The sequence below is a fragment of the Naumovozyma castellii genome, chromosome 7 (genome assembly GCF_000237345.1).
Source record: "Naumovozyma castellii chromosome 7, complete genome".
NCBI classification, from domain to species: Eukaryota; Fungi; Ascomycota; class Saccharomycetes; order Saccharomycetales; family Saccharomycetaceae; genus Naumovozyma; species Naumovozyma castellii.
In genome coordinates, this window is record NC_016497.1 from 575,700 (window position 1) to 591,241 (window position 15,542).

Sequence of the window (15,542 nt, forward strand, 5' to 3'; positions counted from 1 at the left end):
AGTTTTATTGTCCTGATTTGAATTATTTGTTGCGAGTGTTTTTTCGTGGCAAGCGATACAAATGGGTCCGAATTATAAGAGGAGCTGACTAGTCTAAATTAACACTAGATGGATGACTACACTATACTATACTATACAAGACAGCAAGAGAGACAGCATAATATGAGCAACAGCAACAGCAACAGCAGCAAGAGACGGATTGAGACGGACGTGATGAAGCTTCTCATGAGTGATCACGAGGTGGAGCTGGTCAACAACAGCATGCAAGAGTTCCACATCAAGTTTCATGGCCCCAAGGACACACCATACGAGAAAGGTGTGTGGCGACTCCATGTGGAGTTGCCCGACAATTACCCTTACAAGTCGCCCAGTATTGGGTTTGTTAACAAGATCTTCCACCCGAATATCGACATTGCATCCGGGTCCATCTGTTTGGACGTGATCAACTCGACGTGGTCGCCCCTGTATGATCTGTTGAATATCGTGGAATGGATGATTCCAGGGCTGTTGAAGGAGCCCAACGGGAGCGATCCCTTGAATAACGAGGCTGCCACTTTGGAGCTACGGGACAAGAAGCTGTATGAGGAGAAGATCAGGGAATACATCGACAAGTATGCGACGGAGGAGAAGTACGAGCAGCTGTTTGGCAGTGAGGATGAGTCATCTGAAGAAGTAGACGAGGAAGAGGAGGATGAAGTGGACGAAGATGAAGAAGATGACGAGAGTGAGGACTTGAGCGACGAGGACGTGGAACTGAGTGACGAGCTGAGCGATATCGACATGAGCGACGAGGAGCAGGTCTGACGGAGCAGCATACCCATTCATTCATCCATTTACCCATTCATTCACAAACTATAACCGATCATTAACATAATCATAACCATAATTATTCATTCTGTATTGTTACCCCTCTAAAGCAGCCTCAGAAAGTCGCGCAGAACGGCGGCCCCCTTTCTGGTCCTGCGGTGTTTTCTGGGCCCGCCAGATTCGACAAAACGGTAAAGGGAACATTAAGGTACGAACAGTATAAAAGCAACCAACTTGTCTCTGGTTTCTGGTCAGTCCCTTGTGTCTCTTCTTCACTCATCTTCTGCTCCAGTACAGGACAACAAACTATAGCATAGCATCCACCTTCCAAATGTCCCAGGAAATCCCAGCAAACGTTAAGGAAGCAGTCGAGTTCGACCCTTGGTTGAAACCATTCGCTCAAGTCCTCTCAGAGAGACGTTACCTCGCAGACAAATGGGTCTACGACATCACGCACGCTACTCCCGATGGCTCGTATCAGTCCCTGGCCAAGTTTACTAGGGATTCCATTAAGAACTACGGTCTTCACGCTAATAAGCAAACAAAGGAAATTTACTACAAGGAATGGGCTCCTAATGCCAAACGTGCATTCTTAGTAGGGGAATTCAACAATTGGGACGGTACCAACCATGAATTGAAAAACAAGGACGAGTTCGGTAACTTCTCCATCACAATTCCACCATTGGCTGATGGTTCATTCGCTATCCCTCACGACTCCAAGATTAAAGTCAAATTCCAACTGGAAGATGGTTCTGAAATTTACCGTCTACCTGCATGGATTACAAGAGCTACACAACCAACAAAGGAAACGGCAAAGCAATTCGGCCCCACTTATGAGGGTAGATTTTGGAATCCAGATAATGAATACCATTTCCAACATCAAAGACCTAAATTCAACCAAAAGACTGATTCTCTAAGAATTTACGAAGCTCATGTCGGGATCTCTTCTCCAGAACCAAAAGTAACCTCTTACAAAGAGTTTACTCAAAATGTCTTACCAAGAATTCAAAAATTAGGTTACGATGCCATTCAATTAATGGCTATAATGGAACATGCATACTATGCCTCTTTCGGTTATCAAGTAACAAACTTCTTTGCAGCAAGTTCTCGTTATGGGACACCAGAAGATTTGAAAGAATTAATTGATACCGCTCATGGAATGGGTATCTTGGTTCTATTGGATGTCGTTCATAGTCATGCATCCAAGAATGTCGAAGATGGGTTAAACAATTTCGATGGGTCCGATCATCAATATTTCCATTCCATCTCTTCAGGAAGAGGTGAACATCCATTATGGGATTCACGTTTGTTTAATTACGGAAGCTTCGAAGTTCAAAGATTCTTATTATCCAATTTGACTTACTATATTGACACCTATAAATTTGACGGGTTCAGATTCGATGGGGTCACTTCAATGCTTTATATGCATCATGGTGTAGGTGCCGGAGGTGCCTTCAGTGGTGATTATAATGAATATTTATCTAAGGAAAGATCTGCTGTGGATCATGAAGCTTTAGCATACTTGATGATTGCTAATGATTTGGTTCATGAATTATTACCAGAATCCGCTGTTACCATCGCTGAAGATGTTTCAGGTTATCCAACTTTATGTTTACCACGTCACATGGGTGGTGGTGGGTTCGATTATAGATTGGCCATGGCTTTACCTGATATGTGGATTAAGATTTTGAAAACAAAGACAGATGAACAATGGGATTTAGCAAATATTGTCTTTACTTTGACTAATAGACGTTATGGTGAAAAGGTTGTCGCATACTGTGAATCTCATGATCAAGCTCTAGTTGGTGATAAGACTTTAGCATTTTGGTTAATGGATGCAGAAATGTATACAGGAATGAGTACATTACAAGAACCTTCTTTAGTCATTGATCGTGGTATCGCATTACATAAATTGATTAGATTGTTGACTCATGCTCTTGGTGGTGAAGCTTACTTGAATTTTGAAGGGAATGAATTCGGTCATCCAGAATGGTTAGATTTCCCTAACGTTAATAATGGAGACAGTTACCATTATGCTCGTAGACAATTCAATTTGGTCGATGATCATTTATTGCGTTATCAACATTTGAACAATTTCGACTCAGCAATGCAACATTGTGAAAAAAATCATCAATGGTTGAACACTCCACAAGCTTATGTCTCTTTGAAAAATGAAAGTGATAAAGTCATTGCTTTTGAACGTAATGGACTCTTGTTCATCTTTAACTTGCACCCAAATAATAGTTACACAGACTACAGAGTCGGTATCGAACAAGCTGGTACTTATCGTATCGTATTAAACTCTGATAGACCCGAATTTGGCGGTCATAATAGAATTGACGAAAATGGGAGATTCCAAACAACTGATTTAGAATGGAATAACAGAAAGAACTTCCTTCAAGTTTATATCCCAAGTAGAACTGCCATTGTCTTAGCCCTGGAATAGGCTGACATGGTATCTTCTCTTTTTTTTCTCCTTTTCAACTTTATTTTAATTTCTAACTTTATGAAAACAAATATATAAATAAATACATGGATAGATAATAAATGATGATAAAATTATTCAATGATATAACTAGCTGAATTCATTCTTAAAAAAAAAGTCCTAAACCTTTGACTAAGTATCAAACGTAGAAATCGGAGAAGGTAACAACATTTTAAAAAAATGTATAGCCCTGTAGGGGGCTCGAACCCCTAACCTTATGATTAAGAGTCATACGCGCTACCGATTGCGCCAACAAGGCTATTTTATTGGGTTTTTGAAGTTTAAATTGAATATCATATTGGATTGTTTTATGCACGGAATTTCCACACTTGATACACTCACTCTGAACGTAGCATACAAGAAAGAAGAAGAAAGGTTATAAAAAGTTCTGTTTTATGAAATGCTATCTAACGAGCACATTTTTTTCTGGCTTTCCACTTTATCGTTCTGAGCTGCTTCCCACCATATATGCCGAGTATTAAAATCAACGGTGAGTCGCGGCATGTTTTCTCAACTAAGGTCATAATATGTCCATTGAAGCACTCTCTACCTTCATTAAAAATGTCTCTTGAGTTTATATTTATTTGCCAGGTAATAGCAGAATACACAAGAGTAATCCTTAATCCATCCTTGATCCTATTGCAAATTAAAAATTACTCCTATCAAGCTTTTTTTTTATTTCAAAATATCTTTCAAGATACAGAAGAAGAATGTCTCGATATTTCGTTTTAATCCACAAAGTCAGTCACTTCAACCTCTTCCAATATTAAATTATCTAAAGGATTGGTAATTAAATTGTCTCTTTCATCGAATTCCAATTTCTCTTTCGTAGTACCATGTTCACTTATGAACTCGGCAGCATCAACATTTTGAATTACTAAGTTATAAGGTTCATAATCTGGAACCTGTAAATATGGAGTGTGCCCAAGAACTATCCAAAAATCCTGGCATCTTTTAATAACTTCAGCGTCAACAGCATCCTGCTTTTCCTCCCATTGTTCGAAAATAGTCCTACAAATTTTCTTGGCCACTCTTTTCAAATCTTTGTCTTGACTAATAGCTTCAAAATAAGGAATAAGTTGACTCGTAAATTCCTTCGGTACTTTCTCTAAATCTACAAATCCATTTAGGAATGTTAAAAGCGTTTCTTTCTCAAACGGTATATCGATTTCCATTGTATATGCTATTTAGAGTGAAACTATGCTTGGTTGTCTGACAGATGGTATTGATTCAGCAGTCAGATGAACTACCTATCATACATAGAACTTCATCGTCTTTGGTAATTTTTGGATGTCAGCGCTTTAGAATTTTCACCTGGACTACGAAAAATCAATTAAAGCATTTTGGGAAATGGTAGCAATCTTTTTAACACGTAACGTTATATGTGCTATTATTATTATTATACAGGTGTCTATCAGGGTTAGATAGCTATATATGAAAGGAATATAAAACATGATAACATTTTTATGCAGAGAAATTTTTCAATTCAATGTTTGACAGATCATCTTCGCTGTTACACCAAATTTTCAACAATTGATGCGATCTTTTAACCACATCTTTATTTGGCATCACAAGCTCGGGTTCTTCCTTTTTATCAGCTTCCACCTCATCTTCCTTTTTTTCATCTTCTTCTGGTTGTTTTTCCGAATCTTTCTCTCCTTGTTCATCTCCATTTACTATTGCCGCAATTCTCTCATCCTCCTTTGCCATATATTCATTCCACTCATTTACTTTGTCAAAACATCTTTTAGAAAGATCATCCTTACTTCTTCCTTGTAGATCTTTAAAGTAAGTAATCAATAAATCATTATATTCGGAGGGAACTTCATCTAAATTGAAGAAATGTTTGATAAGCCAATTTTGTTTCTGTTTAGAGAACTTCCAAATTTCCACAACCCCAGTTGCATCGTCCATTACATCCTTGGATGATTCAGGGTAATTAATTCTTACATTCTCTAACTCATAAAGCTCCTTTGGTAATTCTAGTTCTGCCTTCTTTCTATAAAATTCAATCAAATAACGTAGTTGATCTTTAAGAACCTTATTCTTTTTGGATTCACGTTCTTCCTTTGGAAGCTTCTCTCTTTTGCTTGCACCTGTCTTCGATGGTTTCGACACCTTGTTCTTAGTATTATTCGTTGAAGATTCTCCTTTAATTATACGCTTCTTTTCCTTCTTTGATAAAGATCCAGTAGCCAAATGCGTCGTAACATTTAAAGGATCTTCTGTAGTATCATTCCCTTTTTCAAGATCCAATTTCTTTTTAATAGCAATTTTTCTCCATGCAGGAATATGTTCAGCAGACATTCTTGTACCTAGGTTAGTTAAATGCGATACTTATCAGCAGTTTTGAATCATATGTAGTTTTAGTTTCACAAAGGTTTTTCAAACCCATCGATTTTTTTCAACCCAAAAAATTTTCAAATTCGCGATTCCTCATATTGAAAGCATCGAGGACTTAATAATAGCCAGAAAAGTCCTCGAGTGACATAAAGTTCTTCAACTGATATGCATCACTGACTAGGATATGGACATATTTAGTCAAAATTTATTAGAATTGTGTATTTGCTAAGGGCAATATTTTAAAAACTACACTGTCACTTCTTATCTGAAGGCACTGTGGACAGCACCATTGATGGAACCCCGCTTCCGCAAGATCTTACGCTTATCAATTCTAAAAACATTTCATTATGACTCTCAATATCAGAGATAAGAACTACTAAATGAAAGTGTTAGAGCATCCACTGCGAACTACATTAACTCATAAATTACAACCGATTACAAAAATGAAAAACATTTTGATCACAGACTTTGATGAAACGATCACAGCAAAGGATACAACTACTATATTAGCAAAATTGCCATATAAACTAAAACCCAATTTGAAACCAGAATGGACCCATTTCCAACAGAATTACATGGATGCATGTAAAAGGTATAAGAAAGATAAAAACTGGGGTGGGGCTAAGAGAGAGTTACCATTGCTTCAAATCATTGAACGATCTAACTTACCAATGTGCGAGCATTTCCATTCCCTTCTAGAATCAGAATTTACTTATCAATCTGAGAGTAGCATAATCGAAATGGCTAGTATCTCTGAGCTTGAAAGATGTGAATTATTCAAGGGAATAAATCACTCGCAAGTAGATGAATACGTTAAGCAATTATTGTTAGAAGATCCTCTCCTAATTAGATCGGGGTTTCAAGAATGTATTCAATCATCCATTGAGCCACAAGATTTTTATGTTATCTCTGTAAATTGGTCAAGGGAATTTATACTGAAGATGATGGGACTGAATTTAGTCGATCCATCTCATGTTTTTTGTAATAATCTGTTGTCATCATCTGGTGTATACACAGGTCAATTTTCTAAAGCATTACTAACAGGATCTGATAAGGTTACTGCTTTGGATAGCATTCTAAAAGAAAGGACGGAACGTGGGTCTGATTTTGCCAACTGTCGATATTGGTATGTTGGTGATAGTGAGACAGATCTGCTACCTATCTTTCATCCAAAAGTAAATGGAGTCATTCTAGTTGATCCTAGAGAGAACGCAAAAAAATTTGCCAAAATTTCCGATCAGATACTTGGTTTGAAAGTAAAGGATATTGAAATGTATATGAATCCAACGGTTAAATATATTAAATGCATTGAGAAAAATAAGGGAAATTGTGTCTATTTCGTCAAGACGTGGGAAACACTGGAACAACTATTCGCAGCTAATTAATAGAAAATCTCTGAGTAAGCATCTTCTCAAAGCTTTCAATACGATTAAAAATTCTTTCATTTATATCATTTATTTCATTATTACGTTATATAAGGTTTATAAGAGTGAAGTTCTGCGTAATCGAGCTAATCTATTATATGTTTTTAGCTTTTCTTACATTTATTTCTTGTCAGATAAGAAAGCGACACCTGGCAATTCCTTACCTTCTAACAATTCCAAAGAAGCACCACCACCGGTAGAGACATGGGAGATCTTGTCAGTAACACCATACTTCTTAGCAACGGTAGCAGTATCACCACCACCAATAATGACGGTACTACCACTTTGACAACTCTTAACAACTTGATCTAACAAATCCTTGGTACCGTTTGCGAATTTAGCAAATTCGAAAACACCTGGAGGACCATTCCAGACAATGGTCTTAGCCTTAGCGACAGCAGCAGCGAATAATTTTCTAGATTCTGGACCACTGTCAAGACCTTGCCATCCAGCTGGAATACCTTCCTTATCGGTGACAGTCTTAGTGTTAGCATCAGCAGAGAAAGCATCAGCAATGACGAAATCTGTTGGTAAAATAACTTCAACACCCTTAGCCTTAGCCTTTTCAATCAACTTTGGAACGATTTCAGCACCAGCTTTATCGAAGATAGAGTCACCAATTTCAGTGTTTTCCAAAACCTTCTTGAAAGTGAAAGCCATACCACCACCAATGATGATAGAATCAACCTTATCCAACAAGTTTTCAATTAATTGAATCTTATCAGCGACCTTAGCACCACCCAAGATGGCCAAGAAAGGTCTAGTTGGGTTTTCCAAAGCCTTACCGAAATATTCTAATTCCTTGGTCATCAAGAAACCAGCGGCTCTTTGTGGTAGATCAAAACCAACCATAGAAGAATGGGCTCTGTGAGCAGTACCAAAGGCATCGTTGATGTAAACATCAGCCAAAGAAGATAATTGATGTCTAAACTTGGCAACATCTTCCTTAGAGGCCTTTACCTTTTGACCGTCAACCTTCTTTGAACCTTCTTCTTCAATGTGGTATCTCAAGTTTTCCAAAAGAATAACAGAACCTGGAGCAGAAGCCTTAACAGCAGCGTCGACTTCTGGACCAACACAGTCATTCAAGAAAGTGACTGGCTTACCCAACAAGGTTTGCAATTCGGCAGCAACTGGGGCCAAAGAGTATTTGTCGTTTCTTTCACCATTTGGTCTACCTAAATGAGATGCCAAGACAACATATCTTGGGTTATGTTCCAAGACGTATTGGATAGTAGGCAAGGCTGCAACAATTCTTTGGTTAGAAGTGATCTTCTTACCATCTAATGGGACATTGAAATCAACTCTGATGAAGACACGCTTGTCTTTCAATTGTAGATCTTTGACGCTTAATTTGGAGGATAGAGACATTTTTATCTTTGTCGAATATAATGTTTCGTTGTTTATTTTTAAGAAAAGAGAACAGAGATATTTCAGCGTTACTTAGAATAAATTTTTCAGTCGTTATATTTATACAAAATATGACACGAGTTCCCGTCGCATATTATTGTTAAAGACAATGGCTTCGTTGTCGGCAGATTTCGAAGTCACCCAACAGAATAATAGGTTATATTATGTGTCTCCGACTGACGTGGCTTCCTGAATCTGGTGCTTTTTCTATGTTGACTGCACGCGACTCGGCAACCCCTAAAACATTTAGTGGACGTGGGGGATACAGGACGCCCAGGGGGTCTGGGTCTGCTCTCTAAATGTCTCTTCAATGATACCTCCTAAACTTGATCCTATAATTGAGTACATTCAATTGAGATAAAAAAAATATGTGCATGAATATTTGGACGATTACATCATATATATTTCCGTAAAAAAAAGAATGTATTATCATAATTTGTCTCTTTTATGGATGGACACGGGTTTCCTACTTAAGATGGATCCATACATGCTTTCTCCTGGTCTTACAATCATTGTAAAAAGAAAATAACAACGATTCCATCAAGGAAATGGGAGATTTTCTTGATATGGTCGAAAGTTGTTCATGAAAAGATGACTTTATTGTTACTTGGTAATGCAAATGGATGAGAAAGAACGTATGAATTCTGGTTATTGGCAATACCTGCGTATGCATTATACCATGAAATGAACGCTACAATAATTCCCAATACTCCACCTGCTCTCTGAACTTTAAAGTTACCTGTAAAATTACTAATAGAGAGAAGCAAAAAAGTTATTGATAGAAGGAAATATAATGCGAATAACATGACCGTTGATTTCATGGTACATGCCGTTAGACCAAAAGTGAAAATACACCAGCCAAGTAAATAAAAACCTACAGCATTCCCTAATTCTTCTTTATTGTCTCCGTATGCATCTAATATACCAAACCATGGAATGTAAATTGCTCCGAAACTTAGCCAGAACCCACCAAATGAACATAATGCTGTAGCACCGAAAGTATTTTCAAGGGCAATTTCCCAAATACCAGCAATTAATTGGATTAACCCTCCATAAAACATAGCCAGTCCTACCACTAAATTGGGAATCTGTATACCTTGTGCCCTAGCATTAAACATTGATAATACAAAAGTAGTTAAAGCAAATGCAGATAAACCTAAAGGTGCTGGATTAGCAAACTTATGTGATGATGGTGGGGCTAGACCTGGATTCAATGTACCACCGAAGGCGGCATATAGATCACTCGCAAGAAATTTTTGACGTCCTATGAAGACGTATTCATTATTTGTCCCACCTGTGTAAATCTTACTTAACATTTCATGTGAACTGTTATCTTGAGGGAGACTATATGTTTCTGGAGGATAATGACCTTCTACGTGTGTACCTGAATTCAGACTATCTAAAGATACTTGTGAAGATGATCTGTTTTTATTGTAGTGACCGGAGCCATTATCTTGCTCTTGTATAGACATTCTCAATGGATGTTTGTTGCTTCCTAGTGTGGGCAAACATCTATCGTTAATTAACTCTACGGTATCATAGTGTTTAAGCTATTGGGTCTTTTATATATATAGCATATCAAATTATTAATATTCAGCTTTCATTCGCTCTCAAGAAGGCATCGATTGATCCGCGGATGATTTTCCCAGACAAGGCTGCATTCTATTGATACGTGCCGGCATAGTGCTTCATCTGAGCAAGTATAGGCCAACCCTCACAATAATGGGAAAAAAATTCTACCAGTTAAACTTTATGCGCACTGTGATTGGTACAGGCCAATGTTAAGCGGTGTTCCAGGCATTTTTCACAAGCTTGTTCTTTCTTGCACGGAGATTTCTCGGGAAAAGGCAAATTTTTGATGGTTTCTTTTTCGCAAGGAAGAGAAAAAAATTTAATGTAACAGCCGCTTTTGTAGTTAGTTCTACGGGAAAATGAAAAAATAAACATAGTCACCCAAAGATCTAGTTGCAAAATTTATTTTTATTTGTTCCTAGATCGGATCGCCAGGCCCATGTCAACTCTTGGGTGTGGCTTGTTCCTTCAGTCTGTGACTTTATTTTGTTTTGTAAAGAAAAGTCCGGAATCTTCTCTACGGAATTTTCTTGTCAATGAGCGATGCCGGTTTTCTGATCCTATTGAACTACGTAGGTAAGTTACTTCCCCATTTAACGGCCCAAATGCAAGCCTTTGTATAAATCCGCTGGCGGAGCTATATATGGCTGATAACAATATAAGCCGATTTCCGGTTGATAGCCATCCTTGAATTGGAACTTTAACACTTCAATATTTATGGTGTAACGTTAACAATATTTCTGGAGATTCAGAATAGCATTAAAAAAAATTCATTCGACCTCAGTGAGGATTGAACTCACGATCTTGCGATTAACAGTCGCACGCCTTAACCAGCTTGGCCATGAAGTCAGAATTGTTGATTTGCCCACTTATGGACATTCTTTTAAAAAGAAGCTACTCCCTTCATCGTATTGTTTGAGCTCTTTATCCTTACTGATTACAATATGCAAAATATATGTAGTTAAACGTATTAGTACTAAACAAGTTTTAAGGCTATAAAGTGATATATACGGTGAATACGTGTTCTTTTGACATATTCATCCTGAGGCGTAAAGGAAATTCAAAACGTTAGTACTGTAGTTGATGACCAATTTCCAAAACTGAAGAAAGTAAATCTTTTTATAATTCAGTTAAAATATGAATATTCATCTAAGTTAGAGCTCATTTTTCATGAAAAATTCTAAATCCTAGAATTAAAATTATTTTTAAATCTTTTCTCAAAAAAGTCTTAAATGGTAAAAAAAACATAATTCATAAAATACAATAGGTTGATCCTTCAAAGAATCACAACAACTAAAAAAAGTTACATATACATTGAAGGGACTTGAAAACAAAATAGCCAATTTAAAAAAAACCCTTATTAGGATTATCACTATTCCAACCTGAAAAAATCCTTCCATGCTTTAAAGTAAACATTTTGAAATGTTTCTAATTTTCATAAACTGTTTTGGGAAAACAATATATCTGTACGTTTTTTCCTTTCCAAAGAGTAACATTTTTATCTTAAGTAATGTGAGACATTTTGTATAGCTTCCATCATTTGAGTTTCTTGATCTTCGTTTTCGGAGCCTGTAGGCCAGTTCTAAAAAAACGCGAAAAGCACCCAAGACACTACTAAAGCCTTTCACTTACTGTTGGGCAAACAGACCGTAGAGCAGATATTATCTCGGCAGATGGTTTAGATGTCATTCAGAGCAACCATTACAAATATTGAAAAACATACTCTGTGGTATCGTACAATCTATATCTTATCCACCATTAATGATGAAATAAAACTATCCATTACCAATGCCGGGCTTTTAGCATGGACAATGAATGAAACAGAGACATCTCTGAGCCAAATCTTCTTTTCAAGGAGCTTCTTTGATCAATTTGAATATAAACCACATGATATCGTTTTTGGAGAGGATGGTGTCCAAGTTCATAAAGATTTTCGGGGTATTGATCAGAAACTATATTCCTTTCAAATGAATGCCAAGCATTTAACAACAATATCAAAAAAACCTGAGAACGATACCGTTAAGTCATTTACCATTGTTTTAAACAATACAGCCACATGTCCTGAAACTTTGACGAATCGATTATTAATACAGATCGAAATGGAATCACTAATTTTGAAAGAATATGCACCACTATTTACACCTATTAAGTTTGATCCTATTATTATTGATTTGAAATACAAACGTAAGTTCCTTGACGTCTTTGGGACAGCAGCTGAATCACCTAACCCTGACCAACCCTTAGACCCGCGCCTTTTAGATGTTTATAAGAGGACAGAGCAAGAATTAGAGAGATCCCTATTCAATGATGAGGTAGAGTCTAGCATCCGACAAAAGGATAAGCTTACCATGGCTGATGAAATCAACTATATTTGTTGCAACCAGATTCTCTTACGGAATATTATCGAGAATTATAATTCCTCTGTAACAACAGAAATAAAACTTGACATCGGTGCTCATAAATTGAATATAACTGCATTTACAAAAGCGATTTTTGGTGAACACGATATTTTGGTAAAGAATGCCATGAGTATCTGCAACACAATAAATACCTCAGACCTGGAACATTATTGTTTATTTACTAGTGTTGATGAGACCCAACTAGCCAACGCCAACATTAAAAAGAATGACTACACTAAAAGCATCATTTTCAAGCTCAAGGATCTCAGAAACTTTATGAATATTGGGTCATCACTAAAGGTGAACCCAAGCGATGACGATGTAATAAGTATATGGTTCTGTAAACCTGGTGATCCAATTTTAATTGAAACAAACAGGATGGGCGTTCGAATGCAGTTAGTCCAAATCACTGACAGTGTGACAAATACTGAATACCCCGTAGATGGAACGAAAAGGATAACATCACCCATCAAACAAGCAAGGTTGCAGCAGGAAGAGGCTGTATTTCCAGAAAAGGCAAAAAAATATAGCCCTTCCAGATCCAAAAGATATGCGAATAGGAGTGAAGCTTCTCCTCAAAAGGATAATAGGAGGCAACTATTTGTTGAGGCTGATTCACAAGTCGAGAAATCATCTAATAATATTTTCGCACCAGTATATGAACATATGGATACCTACGAAGAAAATAAATTACCTATTTTCAACAACCCAGAGGATCCTTCTATTGCTCGAGTTAACATTTCCAGGAAAAGAATAAGCTCTCAAGAAGATGGAAATTCCGATGTTTTCCATAATAAGTTTGCTAAAGACGTTTCTGATAATGCTGCAAACCGAAGCAATACAACTATTGGTTGGGGGAAGAACCAACTAGATCACTTAGCGTACGTTAAGGATGGAACTAGAAACACTATAGATAGTGATAGTCTTTTGAGAAGAGAAAAGCAGAAATTGCTTCCACAGGAAAATTATGACACCGATGAACATCCAGATAGACGGGAACAAATTCATGATAAATCTCAAGAGCAAAGTGAATTTGGACCAACTCAAGAAAAAAGACCCAAGGGTTTGTTTGACTAAACATTTTTCTGTAGTATGGGGCTCATTACCACGATCGCTAACTACAGATTATATATTTATATACTCTAAAAAACCCACATCATTATGGGGTTTCAATGTCTTATATTAAATCTAGGACGTGAGGATGTGTAGAAGGTTTAGTTTATGACATAATGCTTACTTTCTATAAACAGGTAATAGTATATATAATAAGTATAAAGTAGAAGAACAAGAACTAGAAGATAGAAGAATATCTTATAAGTATGTTTCTCAGCACGCTCTGGGGAGTGGTAGAATCCAACCGTATCTTATTTTTCTCTACAGAAAGTACAATCGCCGGTTACCACTGTCCAACATTCTAATATATCTCTCTCGCTCTGCAAAGAACGTTACTATCAGAATTTCTAAGTTCTTATATTTCGTTATAGTTCCCGGGTAATGTAACAGTTTATATCAGGAAAAAATAAATTTATCCAAACTATTATTTATTTTTATTTTCGTTGAAAATTTATACTTAAATTAACCCGGCTTATAAAATATGTCCAACATTATTAAGGGCTTAACATGTTACACCCAGACATTGTATTTAAATAATTAGGGTTCAATTTTTTGGGTGAGGAAGATATGTCTTTTATTGTGGAGCCGTTAATTCTTTTTAAGTTATGATAACTATCCTCTTTGTTGTTTCCTTTATTTTGTTTCTATAACTTTTGTCAAGAACGAGTATAAGCTGCGTACTGTGCTTCTTGAATAGTAGGATGTTAGAGTGAAAGCTCTTAAAATTATGAAGAAGTTTTATAAACTTGAAGTGTATGGACTTTCCTCTTATAAAGAAGAACTCTAAGATGGCAATAGTATACGACCCCCATTCGAGCTTTTGAACACATCAAATGACGGACCATACCATAAGGTACTGTAGCTCGGATTGACAGATTTTCTTGTTTAAGTCTGAGAATCAGTTATGTATTCATTATTGAATTAGGTTGATGAAGAAATTGAACTAGATTATATTTATTTATACATTTTCAACATAGGCTAACTATTTAGATAGAAACTTCACAAACTTTGATTTATCAGACGACTGCTTTGTTATTTTAAACTGTTTCTTCTTCAAAAACACTTTCGATTGGCTTTTCCATCAAAGAGGCATGTCCGAAAACAGTTACTGCAGAAGCCCCAATCAACCATAACATTGTTGAGATTGGTGAAGCTAAGAAACCTAGTGGAACAGAAACACATATTAATGCAGTATACAATTGGGTGGTTTTTAGAGTCCCGAAAGGTGTAACTAGATCCTGGCCTTCCAACTTATTAATACCAACTATACCGAAAAAGACGAGAGCAATGACAAATAATAGTAATAAATTGGTCAATAATGTGTAAAGACTTAACAACCCAATGATCAAGGCATAATTACTGGAGTAGTATTTTAAATTGAAACCAATTCTAGTTTGGAGTTCAGAAACGTTTTGTGGCTTAGAGATATTCTTGACATTGAAAAACTCTTGTGGGGTACGAAGAGTAGAAAGCTTATTTTGAAATGATTGAAATTGACTCTTGATGCCTTCTACAGAAAAATTGTTCGTAAAACGAGAAACTTGCTGAAATGAATAATGATTCCAATGACGAGGAAAGTTAGGTTAGTAAGTTGTTAGACAGTGAAAAAGACGCCAAATAGATAGTAGTCATACGGCCAATGCTCCTAATTGATTCATTATTGCTGGTTAGTTTTATGGTTGCTTCTCCTTCTGTATATTATGAGGTGAACTTGACGTGTCAAAAATTTCATGAAGTTGTTTTTGTTCACGTTTCGATTTCGCGAGAGGAGGAAGAAACTGATGGTCAAAACAACAACTTTTGCCATCAAAACCCTCAGGGTTTGTCTTCGCGATTTAGGGTGGCATTTTTTTTTCTTCGGAGAAGAATCCGCATAACGGAAAAACGAATTGGAATGAGTAGATCGTGCTGGCTAATAGGAGCTCAATAGCTGCGCCCAACTTAGAAGCTAAAAATAAAGTTGATCCCAATGTAAGCTTTTTTGAGAGA

At 36.7% G+C, this 15,542-nt stretch overlaps 9 protein-coding genes and 2 non-coding genes across 11 annotated transcripts; 4 read left to right on the forward strand and 7 right to left on the reverse strand.

Moving 5' to 3' along the window:
* Window positions 1-108: 108 nt before the first annotated feature.
* On the forward strand, window positions 109-804 carry UBC8 (E2 ubiquitin-conjugating protein UBC8; the record flags this gene model as incomplete). Its single annotated transcript, XM_003677504.1, has 1 exon — window positions 109-804. The coding sequence occupies one exon, from the start codon at window positions 109-111 to the stop codon at window positions 802-804; it is 696 nt and encodes a 231-aa protein (XP_003677552.1).
* A 334-nt stretch (window positions 805-1,138) lies between these two features.
* On the forward strand, window positions 1,139-3,253 carry GLC3 (1,4-alpha-glucan branching enzyme; the record flags this gene model as incomplete). Its single annotated transcript, XM_003677505.1, has 1 exon — window positions 1,139-3,253. The coding sequence occupies one exon, from the start codon at window positions 1,139-1,141 to the stop codon at window positions 3,251-3,253; it is 2,115 nt and encodes a 704-aa protein (XP_003677553.1).
* A 225-nt stretch (window positions 3,254-3,478) lies between these two features.
* Window positions 3,479-3,551, reverse strand: NCAS0Gtrna15K. The gene has a single exon. It is a non-coding gene; the product is annotated as a tRNA-Lys (tRNA).
* Window positions 3,552-4,020: 469 nt separating this feature from the next.
* On the reverse strand, window positions 4,021-4,467 carry SWM2 (Swm2p; the record flags this gene model as incomplete). The annotated part of the gene is made up of 1 exon (XM_003677506.1): window positions 4,021-4,467. The coding sequence occupies one exon, from the start codon at window positions 4,465-4,467 to the stop codon at window positions 4,021-4,023; it is 447 nt and encodes a 148-aa protein (XP_003677554.1).
* A 289-nt stretch (window positions 4,468-4,756) lies between these two features.
* On the reverse strand, window positions 4,757-5,599 carry RBP95 (RNA-binding ribosome assembly factor RBP95; the record flags this gene model as incomplete). Its single annotated transcript, XM_003677507.1, has 1 exon — window positions 4,757-5,599. One exon carries the CDS (start codon window positions 5,597-5,599, stop codon window positions 4,757-4,759), a length of 843 nt encoding a protein of 280 aa, XP_003677555.1.
* Window positions 5,600-6,015: 416 nt separating this feature from the next.
* On the forward strand, window positions 6,016-7,020 carry CTO1 (Cto1p; the record flags this gene model as incomplete). Its single annotated transcript, XM_003677508.1, has 1 exon — window positions 6,016-7,020. One exon carries the CDS (start codon window positions 6,016-6,018, stop codon window positions 7,018-7,020), a length of 1,005 nt encoding a protein of 334 aa, XP_003677556.1.
* A 159-nt stretch (window positions 7,021-7,179) lies between these two features.
* NCAS0G03180 (phosphoglycerate kinase) lies at window positions 7,180-8,430 on the reverse strand (the record flags this gene model as incomplete). The annotated part of the gene is made up of 1 exon (XM_003677509.1): window positions 7,180-8,430. One exon carries the CDS (start codon window positions 8,428-8,430, stop codon window positions 7,180-7,182), a length of 1,251 nt encoding a protein of 416 aa, XP_003677557.1.
* A 620-nt stretch (window positions 8,431-9,050) lies between these two features.
* NCAS0G03190 (acetate uptake transporter family protein) lies at window positions 9,051-9,941 on the reverse strand (the record flags this gene model as incomplete). The annotated part of the gene is made up of 1 exon (XM_003677510.1): window positions 9,051-9,941. One exon carries the CDS (start codon window positions 9,939-9,941, stop codon window positions 9,051-9,053), a length of 891 nt encoding a protein of 296 aa, XP_003677558.1.
* Window positions 9,942-10,816: 875 nt separating this feature from the next.
* Window positions 10,817-10,890, reverse strand: NCAS0Gtrna9N. The gene has a single exon. It is a non-coding gene; the product is annotated as a tRNA-Asn (tRNA).
* An 833-nt stretch (window positions 10,891-11,723) lies between these two features.
* On the forward strand, window positions 11,724-13,517 carry DDC1 (Ddc1p; the record flags this gene model as incomplete). The annotated part of the gene is made up of 1 exon (XM_003677511.1): window positions 11,724-13,517. One exon carries the CDS (start codon window positions 11,724-11,726, stop codon window positions 13,515-13,517), a length of 1,794 nt encoding a protein of 597 aa, XP_003677559.1.
* A 1,073-nt stretch (window positions 13,518-14,590) lies between these two features.
* Window positions 14,591-15,211, reverse strand: YIP3 (Yip3p; the record flags this gene model as incomplete). The annotated part of the gene is made up of 2 exons (XM_003677512.1): window positions 14,591-15,097; window positions 15,188-15,211. 2 exons carry the CDS (start codon window positions 15,209-15,211, stop codon window positions 14,591-14,593), a joined length of 531 nt encoding a protein of 176 aa, XP_003677560.1.
* Between the last annotated feature and the right edge of the window lie 331 nt (window positions 15,212-15,542).